Below are 22,829 nucleotides of genomic sequence, written 5' to 3' on the forward strand. Positions count from 1 at the left end.
TATTCATTTTGGTAGAATTTCACAATATCTGTCAATTTTCACTGTAACTTCAATATTGTTAGCCACAATCCCTATTCATTAAATTCTTTATAATGCTCAATTTAATCACATGTTTTTCCAGGTTCCCTATCCACAAACCTTCCACATATTTTTGTATGGTCTCGACAAGGTTCTTGATCCGAAGCGGAAGATTCCATGGATCCTCTTGGATGCTGATTTGAATCTTGTTCCTACTTCGAATGGTGGTTTCCTCTTTCTGCTTAAATTCTGTAGAAAAAGAGAGATGTCTTGTTCAAGCAATCAAGCAGCATCACAATCATTTTAAACAGCAAGTCTTTAATATGCTAATACTAACCAAGCCCAATCCTCAATAAAGGAAGATCTAGTCAAGAAGTCATGTTTAAGAACAAAAAACCCCAACTTTAATAGGGAGTCCGCATTATTCAGTTAAAATCACCTGTAACTCAAGCAGCAATACAAACGTAACAGTCAAATAGAAGCACTAAAACATAATGTAATGGTGAACTAGACATTATTAATGTTGATGTAGTACAGACCTGAGGAATGAGCAGTTTTCCTGGTTAGGCTAAAACTCTAAGTATCCTTGAACACCAGCAATGCTAGTTGGGATCCTTGGAAGTTGCCATTCAGCATTTGGGGGCTATGTCTTCTCAACTCCTAGTTTAATGGCTCGCCACTTCTAAGCTCACTAGTAATGTGATGTAATCCAAAATGCATTACAGGATATTACACCACACTTTGAGATTGCCTGACCACTCTCTAATTAGATGACTGCCACTTGTAGGCGCAGACTCTGAGCAATTCAGCACAACAGTACCTCATCCACCTGGATAAACACAAAGTTATTTGGGTGGAAAATGGGGGGAACAGAGCTTTTCTTTCCTTTTCTTCTTTTGCAATGGCAATGTAGTATGTATATACTATCTAAAATTCTATCTCTAGCCTGTTTATAGTTCTACTGGTAATTCAAAATTGGAACACAATCTAAATTAATAAAATATAAAACATCCACGCCTGGAAAAAAAATCCGCATTCAGGAAGTTAGTGCAATCATCTACCCTCTATGTGTGCAAAGAACCAAAGGAAAGCTACATTTGTTGATCAAGCCAAATGTAAGAGTTTAAAAAGGATTCCAACCACAACAGTTGAAATATAGCAAAGATAAATCAAGTGAGATGCAGAGAGGAAAAGGAAATATAACATGTGATCGGGACATCTGTTTTATGTCTTTTGCAGAGAAAGGTTGAAGGAATGGCGAGGACACTGACTTGAATATGCAAACCTATTCTCTCACAAGTGAGAGACAGATGAGCAAATTTATCTTAGTGGATGCTGGGCGGTCTGTCAGGCCAAGCACAGCTCTTAGTTTGCATACGTGTATTGGCCACCAGTACCATCATGCTAAGGATACCACTCCTATTCCCAATGGAACTGAACCAGCTGGGACACATCTGTAAACCAGAAGCTCCATTCTAGCACTATAGCCAGAATAAGTGTAGTTTGAAAGGAAATAATTAATTAGAATATTGTTATCTTGATTGCAGATATATTACAATATTATGATTAATAAAAACGCAGGGGATTTAAACATGCATCAGCTGTGCTCCCCCCCCCCCCATTCTCCCCTTATTTTGCATTAATTGTAGACTGGTGGGTACTAGGAAAGGGGTTGCAAAATTGTCAATGTAATATTTTTTAATGTCAACATTTTGTTGATAGGAAGAGCTGATTGTACTGAAATTAGGGTGTGTCTTACAATTGATGGCATCTTACAATTACCACTAGGAAATCTTGAGTGTCCCCACTACACCTGTGTGGTGTATTGGTTTGAGCATCAGGCTATGACTTTGTAGACCAGGGTTCAATTCCCTGCTTGACCATGAAACCCCACTAGGTAACCTCAAGCAAGTCATACACTAGAAATTCCAGATAGGTTTTGCCTATGGGTTTCCATAAGTTGGAAACAACTTGAAGGCACACATCAACAACAAGAGGGAACTCACCTCTTCATGAGCAGATTTCCATCATGGGAAATCACACTTAAATAAAAAACACGTGGGATAAACAGATGAAAACAACAGGGAGGTTGTTAAGCTTTTTATCCTGCTGCTCATTTCCTCCTTAGCTTAAAAATACCACATTGCACTGGAAAACCACGTTGCCTTGGGAAAAGGTTGTGTTTGTGAGAGTGAAAAGAGCTCTGAAAATAGCAAAATAATGAAGAGAAGACAGCAAGAAATCCTACATACTAGAAGAACACATGCAAAAATAGAAGAAACACGTTCTTTCTAGCTGCCAGTTGTAAAGCTGAATTACTACTGGCAGCTTGCCTTTCAATCAGGCATTTTTGGGGCCCAAAGAATGATGATGATCATGATGCATCTTCAGCTGAAGTTCAGTTGTGTCACATGCATGGACTCTCTTAAAGGCCTTGGATTCTACCCACTCCACAATTTTCTGTTGTTGTTTTGATAGCTTAAATAATAGATACTGTTTCATTGAAGAGAATTCTTGGATTTAAGCAAGATAGATTAGATACATAGGAATGGGTTTACCTTGAAAACTGTGATCCATTGGAAAATGTTTGGTTTCTTCAAAAGCCTTGCTTATTACTGGTCCTTTCAGAAGGGCATTGATAGCATCCACCTGCAAAAAAAATCATATGACAATTTTCCAGGTATTTCAAAAGAAGACTAAAGAATGCTGCATATCTTGCTCTAAAACATAGATGCTGAATAGCAAGATTTTGACTCAAACAGAATAAAAAAATGTTGTTAAGTAGGAATTTAAAGAATAGTAGGTCTGCCAGTAAGACCCACAAACATGAAATATGGTTCACATTCTCGACTATACTGTTCTTTCCCAAAACAAGTCCAAAACTACTGACAAAAAATAATGGAACACCTATAATAGCAAATATGCAAAATTTGCTATTTAGTCTCATTAAAATAAAAATGGTATATAATAATAATAATAATAATAATAATAATAATAATAATAATAATACCTAACATTAATGCTTGGACTTGGCAGAAATGGACAAGAAGACATGATTGATATTAAACTAGAGTTGACAACGGATTGGACGAATTCATGTACAATAGGATTCTGGGAGTTGTCGTTTTTACAAGCTTTAGTCACAGTTTTATTCAGATAAAATAGATTTATGAACTTTAAAAGCTTTCGTGAACAAGACATAACAATTGCCTTTGGGCCCTGAAAGTGATATTCCAGAAGCATTCTAGCTAACCAGTGATACAAACAAAATGCTAAACTAGATGAGCCCAAGTCCTGATTAAACAAAATAATATCTAGGTTTTTCAGACTTCTGTCAGGACATGTCTTTAGCTTAGTCTCCAAGTCTTCCTCCACAATCCAAGTTGTTTTGCTAACCATGGAAAATAAGGTGTACTCTGAGAGTGTAAGGCAAACTAACAGATGAATCTATTCTTCATATAAACTCTTCAGGTCACTTACCTGATTAAAAAGATGTTCAAGGCAACCGTGCAGTTTGTCTTGTTTGTCTGACGGTATCCTCATGTCACTGGGAAGTTCATCCCCTAATTTTAAAAAAAATAGGAAGTTTTGACATGTTCTTATATCTCTGAATTTGTCCATGCATATTTTTGTTGATTTTAATTCTTATCTTTTGCTTTTCCATCATTTCTTTTCACTCCTTTAGTCACTAATGATATTCCAAGTTTCAGAACCCTCCCCTTTGCCTCCATGAAGCCTACATCATTGTGTAGATGCTATCAGGCTTGATCTCTTTCTAAGGAAGTATAAATCTGCTAGATGGGTCAACAGGAGATGTGGGAAACAATGAAGTAGAAGCAAATATTATCCCTTCTTTTTCTTGTCAGTGGTGACCATTTCTCAATTGATCTGATTATCATTTCTAGTTTAAGTCATAGCCAAACAAGCCATCGGAACATATTTTATGTGTTTCAGAGGCTAAGCATGGTAGGGTTGGTTAGTACTGCGACCATACCTTGTGAAGTCTGACTTGGCCATGGTGGTCCACGCCTTAGTTACCTCTAGATTGGATTATTGCAATGCGCTCTATGTGGGGCTGCCTTTGAAGACGGCCCAGAAGCTTCAATTAGTTCAACGCTCGGCAGCCTTGGTTCTGACGGGAGCCCAATACAGAGAGCGGTCAACCCTCCTGTTTAAGGAACTCCACTGGCTGCCGTTCATTTTCCGGACCCAATTCAAAGTGCTGGTGATTACCTATAAAGCTCTGAACAGTTTGGGACCCATCTACCTTCGAGATCGTCTCTCCCCCTATGAACCTGCACAGTCTCTTCGTTCGTCGGGGGAGGCCCTCCTCTCGCTTCCACCAGTGTCAAAAGCGCGGTTGGTGGGGACGAGAGAGAGGGCCTTCTCTGTAGTGGCCCCCCCGGCTCTGGAACTCGTTGCCTAGGGAGATCAGGCAAGCCCCCACCTTGATGGCGTTTCGGAAGAGCCTGAAAACCTGGCTTTTCACCCAGGCCTTTGGTTAAGATCGCCTATTCCCATCATAATTACAACTATACTCCTCGACCTTTTGTACTGGTCGCTCTTTTCCTGATTACTTGTTATTAATTCAGGGCTCCTCCCTACCCAATGTGACCTTGAATGAATCTATTGGCACTTTATTTAAAAAATAACGTGCACCTTGCTTATCCACTATTGCAACCTCATTGTTTTTAATTCGATGTTTTAATACCGTGTTGTGTTTTTTTTTTTTCCGGTTGCTGTGTATATATTATTATTGGTTTTGTTTTCTGATGTTTCATATTTTATTTTGTATTGTTTTGTATCTGATTGTGCTGTAAGCCGCCCCGAGTCCCCTTCGGGGGAGATGGAGGCGGGATATAAATAAACTTATTATTATTATTATTATTATTATTATTATTATTATTATTATTATTATTATTACTGGGAGACCAAAGTTAATAGAGGTAGATCAAGGAAAGAATATTCCTGAAACCTAGAGAGTTGCTGACTAACAGAGTTGACCGCACTAGGTTGCTTCTACATGACAATTTCCCAGTTTAAATGACCAGGATGTGATTGCCAAACTGATCTGGGAAGATTCCCTATCCATCCAGATTAATGATTGACAAGGAAGCTGGCAGCAGAGGAAGCACTAAGGAAACAAAAGTCAGCATCTAAATAATAGGCAAGTTTCTGGCTATCAGCCTATGACTGCTTGAACTCACTTGGAAGTATGGCATTCACTCACCTGATCCCATTTCATCGCTGCCCAGGTAAGAGCTGTTACTCCGCACACTGGTATAGGAAAGCACTGAGTCCCTGTTACTGTTACATTCACTGAAAAGAAGGGGAAAGGATGCACAGTTAGCACATTTGAGGGAAAGTTCATGGATTCATTTCCAGTTCTGTCCTGCCTATCTTCAAGTGTGTAATTTGCTTTACATTGGCTCTCCTAACTCAGTGCAGTAAGAGGATACTGTATTTTTGTGTCAAAAGACTTTTGAACTTTGTCCTAGCCTGCTTCATTCCCCACTGATGAAGATGGATTGCAGAAGTGGGGCATTACTCTTTGTTCCAGAGTTCACAGGAGCAACTGAAGATGATAAAGGGAAAAGGAGAAGGCTGCTAATTCAGAAAGAAATCCATCACCATTCTTCATGATGCTGGAGCATGGGGAATTTGTAGCTAATCTGGATGCTTAGTTTTGCTCAAAGTCCAGCTTTCATTCAAAAATTTTTAACCTTTTCTATTATCTTAATGTTGTCCACTTCTGTAAAAACTTGTTAACATCAAGCAACACAATTTAGAAAGGAAATAAAAGTTACTTTTTTTCTTACATGCTACCGCTTTCATTCCTGCATGACTTGGAAATCAGTGCTTTGATATTATTTAATGCCAGCAATCAATGATGGATCTTTGAAATGTAACCCTGAGCAATAGCTAGCCAGAAAAGCTGTGGAACTGATTGTGAAGGCAATATTTCAGCATGAGTATGAGAGTATATATGGAGCCCCTGGCGAACAGTGGGTTAAACTTCTGAGCTGCTGAACTTGCTGATCGAAAGGATGGCGGTTCAAATCTAGGGAGCAGGGTGAGCTCCTGCTGTTAGCCCCAGCTTCTGCCAACCTAGCAGTTCGAAAACATGCAAATGTGAGTAGATCAATAGGTACTGCTTTGGCAGAAAGGTAACAAGCACTCCATGCAGTCATGCCAGCCACATGACCTTGGAGGTGTCTATGGACAACGCCGGCTCTTCAGCTTAGAAATGGAGATAAGCACCAACTCTCAGAGTCAGACATGACTAGACTCAATGTCAAGGGAAAACCTTTAGCTTTATCTTATAAGAGTTCAGATAATTTTAACCTCTGCAGTTATGGTTCTGTGATATAAGGGACAGTGGCTTGTTCGGGTTTTTACATAGGAAGTCCAAGACATGAAAATTTAACTCATGTTTCGAGAGCCTTCAACATTTTACAGATGAAAACCAGGAAACATGCAACAAAGCAATGTCAATGTGTGGTTAAGATGGCAAAAACAATGAGGATGAATGTACAAGTGACAAGAGGCTGCAGCACTTTGCTTTTGTCTGAATCTATAGGGAAATGTAAGATTTCACCATCTTCTATTAGGAAAAGGACTCATGAAATTCTAAAACCTTTTTGAGTAGCGATTTGGCTGTCTTTAATCTATGTCACTTTGGAACATGTTACATCTACTTACGGCATAAAAATGTTGACAGCAATAATAATAAAACTATGACGGCACATGATTCTTAAGCACTGTCCCTTTTTATTAAAATAAGAAAAAGAAATAAGGAGAAAGGAAAAATATCTATTACTATTTTTCAAGCACAAATCTTTTTGCCATACTTTCCCCAACGGTATCGATTTCTCCTCATTTCTGAAAGAGATACACCATGTTTTGAACTGCTGAAAGGAAACATAAACTCTTATAAAAGCAAAGAGATGATGAATTAGATCCTACCACAAAGCATGGCTAATGCCAAGCATCTCTTCTCTTTGCTTCTCTTTCATTCCTGTAAACCTAATAGCATCCATTCCCTAACTAAGAACTATCAGAAAGCATTTGAGTTTCTGTTATACATGTTATGTATGCTCTCTGAATCTAAAGGAGATAATCTAGAATAGCCTCTCTCATCTTTCATTTCTATCTAAATTCTAAAATGAGCAATAGTTCCTCTGGGAAGCTGTCTTTGATCTTACTACATCATCCAGGATAAATTAGGTGCGATTATAGAACCCATTAAACAAAATGCAATGAAGAAATAGGAGTCATATGAAATGATTAATAAAATTATTTATATTGCACTGACATATGTTTCACACTGCATATGTGGGTTTATATTGAGTCACACTGCCAACAGACTAATCTACCACCCACCAAAAAACCTTAAAATGGTGTCAAAATCTGGGCTTCAAACCATGAAAAATGTGCTTTTCTATTTGTCCAATGCTCAGTTCTTAGAGAACATAAACGCTATTAATTCCTGTGACTAGAAATTTTAAACTCATGACAGCAGTGGTTTAAATTTAGAAAGGAGAGGAAATAGCACTTCTAATTGGATTGCCATGGCCTATTTTATTTAATGTGCAGATTGCAAAACATGCTGGGGATTTTCTACAAACTACCATAGATATTTGACAGCTCTTGGCTACTACTCAGTAGCTTTCTCTGTTTAGTTATCATGCTGAGTTCCAGATCCCACAAGACTCCAGGTCCCACAAGAACAACAAAAGAGAAATACCCAGTCCATCTAAATATGTGTGTATGTGCCTTCAAGTCTCCTGTTGACTTATGGCAATCCCTTGACCTTTTCCTTCCTCAAGAAATACTTGTAGGTGGTCTTGCCAGTTCCTTCCTCTGAAATACAGCCTATAGCGCCTGGATATATTAGCAGCCTAAATAGTCATACTTCAAACAAACCTAAGGACAATACATATATGTTTTACCATATCTGGTGGTACCTTTAGGAATGGTCATCCCTAGATGGGCAATCCTCCAAAATAAGAAGCAATCAGATAAAGGGGGTCTTGCTTTCTTTCCCTTTTGATTTAAATGTTATGTATTTTTGACAGTGGACTTTGACTGCACACCCCTTTAAGCAGAGTGCTACCTTAAATCAGTGCTAAGGCATCTTAGAAAACACAGAAGCCTATGCTCGGGCATGTTACCCTATGCTATAATATAAACAGCAATAAGAGATTGGCCTTACATGTGAACCATCATATACATTTAATGAGTTCTGAATTGCTTTTGTACATCAAAATGAGTGACAGATATCATTAATACCATAGTAACGTTGTGCCCTGATATACCTCTACCCATAAGCAAAAAAGTCATTTAAATGGGACATTTGTGTATACATGCAGTCCCTGAGTTACAAACATCCAACTTACAAATGACTCATAGTTAAGAATATGGGTGAGACAGCAGGAAGTGAGAGAAATCTATCCTAGGAAGGGAAATTCACTCCTGAAAGAAAGTGAATCATGAAGAAAGATGTCTCAACTGAAGCTTTCTCACCAATCCTTGTTTCCAGAATAAGCCAAGTTTTTCAAAATCCAATAATCACAGGGACAGAAATTGAAGTGAAGAACTGACCAACAGAACCTATCTTGTTTTATCTTGGGAACTGCCTGTATATACTCTAAAGGCACCAGATCTTTTCTGTTCTTGGAAGCTAAGCAGTGTTAGTACTTGGATGAGAGACTGTCAAGGAAAACCAGGCTATGTTTCAGTTAAAGGAACTGGCAAAACAACCTTGTCAAAGAAAACCCTATGGACTCTCCATCTTTGGAGGTTTTCAAACAGAGACTGGATGGCCATCTTCAGAAGTGTTTTGATTCCGGTATGGCAGACGGTTGAGTAGGACAGCCCTTGTGGTCCCTTCCAGCTCTATAATTCTATGAAATTCATGGGGTCACCACGTCAACAAACAACTTTAAGGCACATACACACAAAACAGGCAGCATGTGAGCCCTGTATATGTTGTCTAACACCATTAATAATCAGAGCCATTGTTGAAGAATGATGAGAGTTGTAGTCCATCAACATGTGGTAGATAAAGAAGAAATCACCAAAGGAAAATGTAACAAAGTATGATCTCTGAATGAACCCTTTGTATTATTTCCATTCACTTCTACCTTATTTTTATTTTTGAATACCCCAAATCGGTTGCCTACAGTAGCTGCCTCACTCTACCTAGGTCCAACCATGCTTTTATGTATCTTTATACCTATGGGTTAGAACACTAATTGAGGGACTAAGCCAGGGGTCTTCAAACTTTTTAAGTGGAGGGCCGATTCACAGTCCCTCAGACTGTTGGGGGGCCGGACTATGAAACAGTCCAAAATTAGGATTGTTGTTGTTGAGTGCCTTCAAGTCATTTCAGACTTAGGTCAACCCTAAGTCTAAAGTTTAGGACAGGGGCCAGGTAAATGAGGCCTTAGTTTGGGGACCCCTGATCTAGATCATCTAGATCAGGGGTCCTCAAACTTTTAAAGCAAAGGGCCGGTTCACAATCCTTCAGACTGTTGAGGGGCTGGATTATCATTTGAAAAAAAAAATACAAACAAATTCCGATGCACACAACAACAACAACAACAACAATGAAAGAACAATACAATATTTAAAAATAAAAACAATTTTAACCAACATACATTTATCAGGATTTCAATGGGAAGTGTGGTCCTGCTTCTGGCCAATGAGATAGTCAAGTTAATTAGGGTTGTTTTTCTTGTTGTTGTTGTTGTGTGCCTTCAAGTCATTTCAGACTTTGGGCAAGCCTAAGTCTAAAATTTATTTATTTATTTACTGCATTTATTTATCACACCCTTCTCACCCCAAAGGGGACTCAGAGTGGCTTACAAATTATATGTACATACAATATATTACATTATTAGCATAGCACAATATTAGCATTATATATTACTATATTGAACTATACCACTATACTGTAATATTATTAGTAATATTATATGTAATATAGAATATATAATTAATATTATTATATGGTATTATTATTAGTGTTATATTGTATTACATTATAATATTATTATCAATATTATATGTATATACAATATATTATATTATAAAACTGAGGGCGGGGGCCAGGTAAATGACCTCGGAGGGCCGCATCCGGCCCCCGGGCCTTAGTTTGGGGACCCCTGGACTAAGCCTTCTTTCACCCATTACTATTTACCCTCTAAAAAGAAGTGTTCCATCCCTGTTAAGTCCTTTTTGCAGGCCTTGGTACTGGTTAGCTAAGAAAATGTTGGCTGGTTGCTAGTGCTTTCCAAAACAGTATATCCTCTTCTCTTCTAACTCTGTCACACATTGCACATCCCAGAAATTGTTCCACATAAAACATACAACCACAAAGTCCAAAGAAGCATTTCTGTAATTCCTGGTTACGAGATTTCCCAAACACAGGGGCTGTGGCTAGTTTTGTCTATTTCCAAATGCCTCAGACTACTGGTGCCTGTTGATGTGAATCAAGCAAAGATCCTACCATCAGCATAGTGTTTACTCTAAAGTCCGATTTATCTGTGTTTTCTGTGGATGAGTTGTTTGTGCACATAAGACAACAAATTATCAGTTCTGCAAACAACAGCTGCTGAGCCAGTCTCAAATTAACCAGCGTGTGCTTCTGAAAACCCCCACAAAAGATCCTCTCTTTCCAGCTGCTTCATTGGATAAAGGGGGAAATTCTCCCTTCTGACCTCACCTGACCTGCCTGATCACTGAGACCCTGCTGTAAGCTGATCCTGTGACAGACATGTGAACCATGACAAATTGTTGTGAACTATGGACTGGATACACTTAAATTCATACCATGCAAGCAATGATTAGGGCTTGGTTTAACGACACAACTGTCCGACTGCCAATTGCTACTGTACAGCTGGAAAGGGAGTCAGGCCCTAAGCAGACCTTGGAAAAGTTACTTTTCGCATTATAATAATCATGATCCTACTAACCGGAATGGCTAGTGACTATCTGTGGGCTTCTGAATATAGCAGTACAGAAAAAGTAAAATTTCTGAGCTCCACTGCTAAACATCATTAGGAGGGATAATTTTTTCATCAGTTAATTGCAAGCATCCAACATTTCTTAGGGCAACATCCCCATCTAACAATTACCAAACTTTAAGAACATTTGGATTTTTAACCCGTTATGGAAGAACAAGACTAGAAAAACCCAACTAAGTTTGTCTGGACAAAGAATTTCCTTTATCTGGGACATATTAGGATATTTTGATTAGGTTATCCTATATTTAAACAAAAAGAACAGACAATCAAATTATTCTGTGGTGGTGGCAGTGATAGTGAGACCATAGTACTAAATAGTGATATGGATATAACTAATTAATCTAAAGAACAAGAAGCTTTTGACTATATTTTTGGATATAGTTATATAAAATTAGGGACTACTCTATGCTCAAAGAAAAGCACATCATAGGTATGTGCGATAATTAATATTACATTATATTTTCTGGGGCCTATTAACACCCACAGTGGATAGGAATGTGATAGTAGAGGGAGAAAATTGATCCTATGGATAAGAAACACATGACAGCTTGGAATCATAGAACCTAATCATATGTACATATATATAGAGAGAGAGTTCTCTCTCTCTAAAATGTACATATAAATACCTATAGAGAAGGGAGGTGAGCAGTGGTTCTCAATTTGGGGGCCCCAGATGGTTTTGGCCTTCAACTCCCAGAAATCCTAATAGCTGGTAATCTGGCTGGGATTTCTAGGAGTTGTAGCCTAAAAACATCTGGGGACCCCAGGCTGGGAACCACTGGAGTAGAGCATAGTAAGAAAGACACAAAGCTCTGAGTCTCTATGAGGGGTTTTTTTCTAAACATCAAGCTCACTGGATCACTAGCAGTCCACAATACAATTGAACAGTGTGCTCCAATTTATAAAGAAAGTAACCACAACAGGAACCCCTGGTGGCGCAGCAGATTAAACCACTGAGCTGCTGAATTTGCTGACCAAAAGGTTGGTGGTTTGAATTCAAGAAGTGGGGTGAGCTCCCACTGTTATCCCCAGCTTCTGCCAACCTAGCGGTTTGAAAACATGCAAATGTGACTAGACCAATAGGTACCACTTCAGCAGGAAGGTAACGGTGCTCCATGCAGTCATGCTGGCCACATGACCTTGGAGGTGTCTACGGATAACGTCAGCTCTTCGGCTTAGAAATGGCGCTGAGCACCAATCCCCAGAGTTGGACACAACTAAACTTAAAGTCAGGGGAAAAACTTTACCTTTACTAACAACAACTAAAGAATTCCCTAATTAAACAGAGTTGAGTTCCCATTACACAATGAGAAATCAGTTTTGTAGAGTTCATCCGTCATCAGCATTCTATAAGATCACAAGCTCTTTTTTTGCCATTTTTCATTATGAAAAACACATTTTATGTACACGTTAAAATAACTAACAATTTTCTTGAGCATGTAGAAACCTGTCTCTTACTTTAATTTTGTCTACTTTTGATAGGTATGTAACCGTTCAACTTCCCAAATAGGGGAAATGATGAACCTGAAGAGAATGCTCATGCTGACTTCATATGTTTTAACATCCCAATTGGTTACTTATTTGATCACATGTGAATATTGACCCTTTTCTTCCCAATATCCAAAAAAGGGCTTTAAAACAGCATCCTTTCCTAAGCTCACCTGTAGGAATCTCTGTAACTCATTGTATCATGTCCCGAATCTTCTTGGTCCTCCTCAGATACTTTGAAACAAACCTTCTTCATGCCATGCTCCGCTTTGTCAATATCATTGTCTTCTGTGACCAAGGATGTGGGGGGTACGCCTTCTGTAGAGCGAGGCTCACCTAATTCCGCTCCTGTAGGTTCAGTAATGGTTGATAAAAGCCTGTGGATATACAAGGTACTTTAGCGAGAAAAATCCACAAAAGGCTCCAGAAATTAAAAGAACATCTCTGCTGCAAACACAGATTTTTATTAGAGACCATACACCATACCCATTCCTTCAGAGTAGATAGGACCGATTTTATGGTGAGACCCTGGTTGTAGAACTAGCTTCCTAGGAACATTTAGCTGGATGACTACTCACTTATTTTTAGTTATTAATTTAACAATTTTAATCCCAAAGGGATTCAATGAATGATGTTTTAGCTCTATTTTATTGTTAAATGATGCTGTTTTATTTTTATTCTTACTATGTTAAATGTTTATTCTTTGCTACCTTGGATATTCTGTACTAAAAGGATAGGGTAGAAATGGTACTGTGGATATACAGATTAGTCTCTAATGGGAAATAATATAATTAGGAATGGTGGGCACTTCAACTGACTATTATTCCATAGATACATCATTTAGAGTGCATCTCTAACAGATTTCAAACATTGCACAAGGATATAAATCAGAATGTAAGGACATAGTCAGGATGATATTATGGATTAAATAATAACTCTCATTTATTACTTTAAGATATATATATATTGAAAATGTAGTCAGTTTTTATGTTAAGAGGGAAAAAAACTATGGCAATGAAAAGGGGGCTAAAGTACCTAATAAAACTCTTCTTGCAACAAAGTTTGAGGGACAAAAAGGAGTGAACCAAACATATACTTCATTTCAGTAGAGTAGCAACAACAACAGGATTCTAGATATTTCCCAGGAGAAAACACAGTAAGGAAATTCAAATCAAAACTATTCACTGTAATACATTATACAAGCACAGCTCTATTTTCCTATAGAGTAAAGTAAAATGTAACAGCTGAACATTTAAAAAGGTATGAAATCGGGATTACAAATGTATCTATCACTGTCTAACAGTGGGGGGGCCTTTCACTGCTTTTTACTATCATTCTTCAATGGTATCTCATTCAGCACAAACTCGTACTAATTTTCTCAGATGCACTGAGTTTGACAACCTGTAATCAAGATAATTTTTGTGCTTCAACCTGGTGACTTCACCAACTGATTCAAGCAAAGGAGTTAAAAGCCCAGTTCATTCTGAGACAGTATTTCATAGCAGTGTGGAGAAGGTTACTTGAAACATATTCATCCACAGTTGTTTCCAAATGACTTAAATGCGAAAGAAAAGCAAGTCAAACAATTAAACTGAAATCTGATAATGAGATGCAAAAACAGGTGCTAACCTCCTGCCAATTCCTCTGCCCTTTAACATCACTTTCTGCTGCAAGATCAATGTATAGATGTTGACATCTTAACTGGGTTCATAGTAGCTAGAGATTGAAGGTTTCAGTCTGGTTTCCAATTAGTGATGCCTAAACTGGAGTTCCTAAACTTGTTGCATTACACTTCCCATAGCTATAAATTACTTTGCATTCTGATGGGGTGTGGCAGGCAAGTATAAGTAAAGATCCTCCTCCTCTTCCTCCTAGCAAGCAGGGACTATGATCAGGATGGTAGGAACTTGCCTAACTACTGCTCCAGAAAAGAAAAGAAAATCTGGTTGATATAAGCCATGGTTAATGTCAATGAAAAATAAAATAGTTTAGAAACGTTTGAGGTAAGAAACCAGAAAAGATTCCATATTCTACCTTTCCCTTCTTGTCAATTAAAACCCAGGGAATATTTCACTTATGGCACAATCTGAACGCGGATCTTCCAAGCCAAACGTTCCCATTCAGTTCTATGCAAAAGACACATCAACTCACTTATTGATTTGAAAGACGTATTGCTTCATTTCTTTAACTGCTACTTCTAATTTGTTGAAGAGTTGCAAGTAGGAGTCTTGTATCTCCCGATCTTCTTGTTTCAACAAAAAGGCAAGCCCCCTTTCCTCTGGAGCTGCTCCCCCATTCTCTTGGCCATAGAAACCATCATATTGTCCATGCAGGCTGAGATCCTCATTTTCTGGAACCAAACATCTCCATGAAGGTGCGGCCATGGTTGTAATGCAATGCTGAGTGTATGAGACTGGATTCAAGGTTCCTGTTGAACATCAACAAATGCTCATTTCTAAAAGTACAATTTTTAAAAGAAGGGTCTTTTGAATATTATTGCATGTTATTTATTGAACTGCTTTGTAAATATAGCTGGAAACAATTATTTATTGTAAAATTAACCACTTCAATTATAACACAAAATAAAATTGAATACTCTTGACCCAAGAATGGTACACTCCTTCTCTCAAGGGTGATCATCCTCTTCCACCAAGTACAAATCCTTATTGTGATAAGGATTACGTGCATTTGTTTATTTGATGGAGTATGTCAAAAGTACTTCATTTATTTTCTAGACTATGGAAAAACTTTACTCAAAAATAAATGAAGTGGGAATAGCTGATTCAAATTGAAAGTGTGAAACCTTGTCTGGCCCTCTCGAATTTGGTTTCGATCTATATTATACACCAAAGGGGACATTACAGCTCCGAGAGCTCGTTAGTACCTTGTTCTGGATCAAGTCCAATAATTGAAGGCTTCCGTCCAATGCGAATACTAAATGACCTTCCCATTGAGGTAGTGTTTTTTGGATATGACACTTCCATGAGGTTAATGTGGCAGTTGGTGGGGCAGAAATCCATGCTATTCAGGGAGTGAAGATCTGGTGTAGCTCGTTTGAAGGATGGGCTCACCTTTGTTTTCAACTCATCTACGAACTGGAGAATGAAAAACATTTATACAAACACATAAATAGTCTGGTCTTGAAGCCCAATCTTTTTTTTCTACCAGCAGCTCCAGAGATGGAAAAACAAAGTTCTATTTCCAATTTTTCACAAAATTGCTATTTCTTCACATTCATGTGTGGTTTGTCAAAGAAATCAAGATTCTCACAGAGACTAAGAGAAACTAAAAATGACATAAGACACAGTGTAGACAAAGCTTTTCCTACAGAGAAAATAATATTTATCTGCAGAAATATCATTTCCAGTACAGAAAATAGCTGTTTAGTACTCAAAAAATGCTACAATGAGGGAATCATTTTGTTTTTCAAAAATTGTATGCATTGATTTGTATAGAAAACAAAATTATCTACACAGGAAACAACATTTTCAAAATAAACTCAAGTGAATCTTGGGGAAAGTATTGTTAATCGGCTTTGAAAATGGTGTGGCTGTGGAAGACTTTCTCACAATGGGGAAAAATTGCTAAAATTACTTACTGCTTCCTTCAAAATGAAATTTGGCAAATAATTACATCTCTAGAGTATGCAAGGTCCCTGATGATTCTTTTTGTCCCTACTGCTCATACCCATCAACCAATGCTAAAGAGAAGACCTTGACTAAAGGGAGGAAAATATTTTTCTTTGGCTCTAGCACTAAAATACAGCATTAATTAATATTCTATCTTTTCATGAAGCCCAACATTTACTGCATGACCATGTTGCCTTACTTAGTTAAATAGTAGGGCTAGCCATGGTTTCACAATCAGGTATTTATGATCTTCATGAACATAATGTCATGCACAAAATCCTCTATCTTCCCCCTTAATGAAAATTGAAAAGCATTCTATAGGTAATTATTGCTGTAGACTAGCAAGACAACAAATTATCAGAAAAGTTATCTTACCTCTTGATAGCAGGCAACTCTTCTGCTAATGCTTTCAAGTTTTGTATCACAAATCTGCCGAAACTCATATTGTGGCATGTTCACCACAGCATTGCTCAGGGACATGAGCCTCCTGCAGTTCTTCACAAAGTAGCTATCATCTGTAGCAAAAGCCTCTAAAATCTAAAGAAGGAAAAATCAATAATTATGCTTGACATGAACCTAGTGAACATGAAGCAAGACAAATCAAACTTCAAAGGCAAAAACAAGAGAACTGTACATGTTCTATGAAGTGAACATGTTTATGCTTCTTAGGGTGCATCTACACTCCAACAGAAGTTGACCAGAGGCACTTTGGAGGACCTAGAGATTTGTAGAGAAGTGTTCTTTCTAAGTCTTCCAGTATAACTCTACTTTCAGCCTCTGGCAGATGTTGACCATAGAGTTGCTCTGGACGACTGCAGAGATTCTAGTACAGTGGTTCCCAACCTCTGGTTCTTCAGTTGTTTTGGACTTCAACTCCCAAAACTTCCAGCCAGCTTATCAGCTGTTAGAAATTGTGGGAGCTGAAGTCTAAAACACCTGGAGGACCAAAGGTGGGAAAGCACTGTTCTAGTATAAAGCAAGAGGATGCAGTCAAAAGCAAGCATAATTCAACCAAATCAGATATGTGAAATAGCTGTGTATTAGATTGGCCTTCCTCAAGTCCATTCTCAGTGGTCACTCTTCAGGTTTGGAATGTTCCTTTTCTTCCAGTAACTCCTGCAAATCTTACAATAACAAAAACAACAACAACAAAACTTTATTTATATACCACTCTATCTCCGATAAGGACTCAGAGCGGTTTACACATTACACAATCAATACATTTACATAATACAAAATACAAGAAACTGATATAACAGCAATTAACAAACATGTTTAAAATTCCAACATTTTAAAACAATATAATACCTAGTAAGAGCAATTGCAGATCGCAAGCAAGCATTATGTTGCCAACATACCAGCAGAGGGGTCTTTTAATGACATTAGTGTCCTAACATGTTCTTATTAAAATGTGTTGTTCCATTTAAAAATATTATCTGTCATAAGCCTTGAGAGATGAGAGAGAAAATGAAATAAGGATCAATATATTGTAGAAAAGTATAAACCTTTGCTGTGACATTGAAGCATCCCTTTGGCTCAATGATCTTCTCCAGAACGAAGGACTTGATCCCAGCAGTGCTGACGTATTCATATACAACACCATGTTCCAGGTGGACATTGTCCACTGTTAAGCTGATAAGAGGAGTGTCTTCTTTGATTATCAGAGGAGAGCTGAAGGTCTGAAGGGTCAAATCTGAAAAGAAAAGTTTAATCATGGTAAGAGTACAGAGCCAGAAACAAGGGAAATGGTCATAGTTTGTATTAAGAGTGTAAACTCATTAATTCTCAGAACCTTTGGAGCAATACAAAAAGAGCTTGTATTTGTAAATGGAGGAGGTCTGGAACTAGCTGCATCAAATATCAGTAGAAGGTTAATTATCTTCCATCTGTCACTGATTTAAATATCCTGGTGTCCTCTCTGCATTTCTGAGCTTCATAAAGAATATTCTCAAGGGTATATTTAATGTACACAGTGCTCAAACAAACTGATATTCGAACAGGCTGACACCACAATATGAACAATTTACTTCCCATTCCAAAAATAGTCTGAACCCCTAGGAATATGTGTGTTCCAGAAAATTGCTGTTTGTGTCAGAAAACGCAAGAAAGAATTTAAAGGAAAAACTAGCCAATTTATGACAGAATGGAAACATGAATATTCATGAGGTTTTAAAATGTGAATATGATGGATGAACTTTAAAAGCCCTCTTCCCTTCTGCTCAGTCAACAAAATTGCTTGAAATCCTGACAGTAGTACTTCCTACAGCTAGAAAACATCAAAGCAATTTTTTAAAAACCTGAAATGTTCTGCAAAAGAATGTTATGGGCAATACAAGGCATGAGGGAATAGCCCCCAATCACTTAGTATCCTATCTTGCAAACTCTTGGTATCAAATTTAAAGCATATAACTTCAATTTAAATTTGTATTCCACCATTCCTTTAAGGAGCTCAACGCCACTCAATGTTATTTTTACAATAAATCTGTAATGGAAATTAGTTTTAAGAAACTGAGATTATAAGCCAATCACCTGAATGTCTGAGTGGATATCACAACGTGATTTCTCTACTCTGCATTTAAAAGTCCCAACTCCAAAATGCAGTATGCATCCTATATCTCAATTATATCTTCAGAATTATTCTGTGAAGGAAATTAGGCTAAGACATGAAGATGTGTTAAACTCACCAGTTACCAGAATGGTTAGGGATGTAATTTAAAACTTTTTGCCTAATAACACTCTCTTCTTATCTCTCTCTTTTATTTCTCATCTGCTTACCCCATATTGATTTAAATCTATGGGCCAATCTTTGGATGGTGTTATTATAGAAAAGAATAATAGGTAAATCTTTGGTAAATTCCAATTTTTAAAAGGTTTTGAATGCATGTTTGCTGTATAACACAATTCCTTTTAGAGTGAGCTCACATATGTGAAATGTGAAATCGGACCTATATACTATATGCATAACTTCCTCCTTTGTCATTTTGGCCTATTCCTTCTCATGCCACAGCTGACTGAGTTGGCATCCTACGTGGCACAATTTAGCAAAGAAAAAAAAGATTGCCCAGCATGATATATGCTGACCACAAGCTAAGACGCTCTGCAATTATGTTGGTTTATGATGTGAATCTGCAGCTGCCAAGTCAATTATCCTGTACTATCCCAGCCGCAGGCCGGGTGACGTTTCTGCACCACATGACTAAGGCTAATCCAAACACACACTTTTCTGGAGAATAATTCTGCATATCCTACAGTAGCATGAGAGGCATCAAAAGTGCTCTTGAGTTATGAAGGAGCTGCAGAACAGGGAAAAACTTCACATGTGTCATTCCTTGTAGACTTCCCCACCAGTGTCACACACATTACTTCATTTAAAAAAAACAGACCACAAATGCACTGGCTGGAGAAAGGTCCAATATATCTCCACAGCGCCTGTTCTGAAGCATCAAATGATTCAGCTATAGATAAAAATATATAATAATGTATTACAGATAGATATAAATATATTATTATTGTCTAAGGATGGGGAGAAATCTGTTAGCATTTTCCGAACAAACATACAGCCTGAAAAGCAGTACTTCAATATTTGCACTTTTCTGAATTTTGTAAGGCAGTTTGCCAATACAATGAAAAATGTACAAAAGTAAGTGTCCTGGGAAATGTGCAGAACATACATATTTTAGTGAAAGTAACACACAATTACATGTTATATTAGGAAAAATGATTCAAAATTGCTTGTGCTGTGCTAAATTTTGTTAAAATTTGTTAATTATGAGAAACTGGAATAAAAATGTGTACAAAATGCATAGCAAACTTTTTTTAAAGCCTGCACCATCAGCCAACCTCCCCTGGGCCAAGTAATCATACCTACCAAATCAGTTGCAATGATTTGGGGTTTCCTCTTACCTTCTTCTTGTTGGCTATCATTAAAAGGATCAAGATCAGCATTTTCTTCAATTGAAAGCTCTCCTTTACAAGACTCAGAATGACTTCCATTCAGGTATGAGTTTGAAGCTGCCTGCTGAGCTCTGTCCTCTTCAGCATCTTCAAAGGTCCGGTAAACCCACTGGTAGAAACCCTTTCAAGAAAATAGGAATGTTAGGGAGTCACACTCATTGAGGTACCCTGTGCACTGGCTTTAGCAAGGTCCACTGAAAGAATGATCCGGTTGGTCATCCAGATAGATTTGTCAACTATACCTATCAGCCCCAAAGAGCATGGTCATTTGCCATTGTCATAACTCAACCAACCTGGAGGATCTAGATTGAAAAAAGTTGCCTTACAGAAACCAATCCGAAGAATGTATAACTGCAGCCATGCATATGTTTCTGTGTTACTGTTGCCTTTGATTCTCTAATCCTCTTTTCTGAGCAATCCACATTCATTATCTACAGCTATTCTGATTCTGTGGCTCTGTTCTCTGTTCAAGATGGACTTTGTAAGAGGTCTAGCTACTTCATCTCCTACTTCAGCAGAATATTTAAAGCAACATCCTATATATTGAGGGTCCCAAGCTCATAACCTTGCATGCTGACAATGAATACATGTAAGTGAATGAAAGAAAGGTCTTGCGACCAAAGTAGTGTTATTTTCTTAAATAGTGGGCAGGATCATCAAATGTGGAATGATTATGCATGAAGCAGTTGAGTTAGCCTTTCTTTTTAGGCTGTGATCCTATTAAAACCATTTTATTTCAAGACGTTAATTATCCTGGCCAATGGTACCAATAGCACCAATAGAAATGAATGTGAGTTTCAGGAAAAGATTAAATATCTCTCCCTGAATACCATAATCCCAACCTCTCAACACTCTGCCCTATGGCTGCTACTTAAATTACAAACGGCAGACATGTCAAATCTTACAGATCATCTTTGGCTCTCTGTGAAAAGATATACTGCAGGTGGCACATGATTTTATATATATAAAAGCTATAAAAGACCAGAAATTAAATTTTATTAGTGGAGTCCCTTAGTTAAAACATTTCAGAATCAGCCACCTATAACATAATTTAGTTTAAGGGTGTAGTGAGAGGAATCAATAAGTAAGAAATATAAATTGCACTCCACTGCAGAGAACAGCAGTTTTCAAAGTCAAGCCAAGATCTAATGGATACGTGTATAGCCAAGCTTTGCCTTTCAAACAACAAAACAATAATATTCTATTGAATTTATAAAAGACAGTGTCTAAAAAGCAAATTCTATTGTTTATCACTTGGGCTGTTTCTAGTAACTAAGGGGAAAGCAATCTGTTGCTGTATGAATAGGACTACTTGTCACTGACAGGAATTCACGCTGTTCTACTTTATATGAATACTAAGTACCCTCCCTGGATCATGACAGGATTAATTCAAAGCAGATTTATTCAGAAGCCTAGTTTCAAAACAGCATGAAATATTTTCGGTCTCCCCCGCCATGTCTCCCAGTCACTGTAAGAAAACACCCAACTCCCTCATCAGCTTTACACACCCATTAGCTCACCAGAAATTCCTGTCGTCTGTTCCTATATGATGTAAAATGCTCCAGAACCTCAGTGTAATTTTCATTCATCATATTATTCCCATTCACTTTCAGAACACACTGTCCTGGATGAAGCCCCACAGCTGCTGCTTCTGAGCCTTAACAAATGGACAAGAAAGGACTTAAGAATATACGACAATCTGGTAAGGGAAACAAGATTTTGAACACAGGAGTAGTGGGTGCAGAGCTGGCCCTACCATTAGGCAACAATATCAAGTGAGAAATATTGCTGTTGTTTATTTATATAGCACCGTATACATACATGGTGCTTTACGAGTAAAACAGTCAAAAATGTGGTCCTGCCAAAGATTTATGATATAAAATATATGTACACACATACAGAGGCAAGGAAAGAAAAACAAAAACATGAAATACAATATAAAACTATGTAAAAATGATCTTCACCCTTATGTTAGGGCTCATCCTGGTGATCATTAATATATCTGTTGCACTTTATTCTACTCCTTCAGTCAGAAATAGTTCCCGTGTTTACGTCATCCCTAGCCCCCTACCAATGATAACAGTCTCGGGTTACTGTATGCACTTTATGGCCCAGTCATTTTTATGCACCTTCATGTTTTTATCCAATTCATGTTTATTTTTGCTGTGTTTTTACTATGTTTTATTGATCTGTTTTTACTCTGATGTGTCTTATTACAATGACTGTAGCTACTTGGGCTTGGCCCCGTGTAAGCCACCCCGAGTCCCTTCGGGGAGATGAAGGCGGGGCATAAAAATAAAGTTGTTGTTGTTGTTGTTGTTGTTATTGAGGAGCCCAGGTGGCACAGTGTGTTAAAGTGCTGAGCTGCTGAACTTGAGGACCAAAAGGTCCCAGGTTCAAATCCCAGGAGCGGAATGAGCGCCCGCTGTTAGCTCCAGCTCCTGCCAACCTAGCAGTTCGAAAACATGCCACTGTGAGTAGATCAATAGGTACCACTCCGGTTGGAAGGTAATGGCGCTCCATGCAGTCATGCCGGCCACATGACATTGGAGGTGTCTATGGACAACACCGGCTCTTCGGCTTAGAAATGGAGATGAGCACCAACCCCCAGAGTCAGACATGACTGGACTTAATGTCAGGGGAAACCTTTACCTTTTTACCTTTTTATTATTATTATTATTATTATTATTATTATTATTATTATTATTAT

At 37.9% G+C, this 22,829-nt stretch overlaps 1 protein-coding gene across 2 annotated transcripts in view; it reads right to left on the reverse strand.

Moving 5' to 3' along the window:
* prex1 (phosphatidylinositol-3,4,5-trisphosphate dependent Rac exchange factor 1) overlaps window positions 1-22,829 on the reverse strand; it is a 236,824-nt gene that overhangs the window by 13,358 nt on the left and 200,637 nt on the right. For both annotated transcript variants that reach the window (XM_003220643.4, XM_062978916.1), the window contains exons 20-30: window positions 21,640-21,776; window positions 20,069-20,240; window positions 17,671-17,858; window positions 16,541-16,702; window positions 15,421-15,631; window positions 14,688-14,964; window positions 12,710-12,913; window positions 5,249-5,337; window positions 3,499-3,581; window positions 2,577-2,667; window positions 139-267 (exon numbers count right to left, since the gene is read on the reverse strand). In XM_003220643.4, coding sequence (XP_003220691.2) covers window positions 139-267; window positions 2,577-2,667; window positions 3,499-3,581; window positions 5,249-5,337; window positions 12,710-12,913; window positions 14,688-14,964; window positions 15,421-15,631; window positions 16,541-16,702; window positions 17,671-17,858; window positions 20,069-20,240; window positions 21,640-21,776 — 1,743 coding nt within the window. The remainder of the gene's footprint in view (window positions 1-138; window positions 268-2,576; window positions 2,668-3,498; window positions 3,582-5,248; window positions 5,338-12,709; window positions 12,914-14,687; window positions 14,965-15,420; window positions 15,632-16,540; window positions 16,703-17,670; window positions 17,859-20,068; window positions 20,241-21,639; window positions 21,777-22,829) is intronic.

Source organism: Anolis carolinensis, chromosome 4, assembly GCF_035594765.1.
Source record: "Anolis carolinensis isolate JA03-04 chromosome 4, rAnoCar3.1.pri, whole genome shotgun sequence".
Classification (NCBI taxonomy): Eukaryota; Metazoa; Chordata; class Lepidosauria; order Squamata; family Dactyloidae; genus Anolis; species Anolis carolinensis.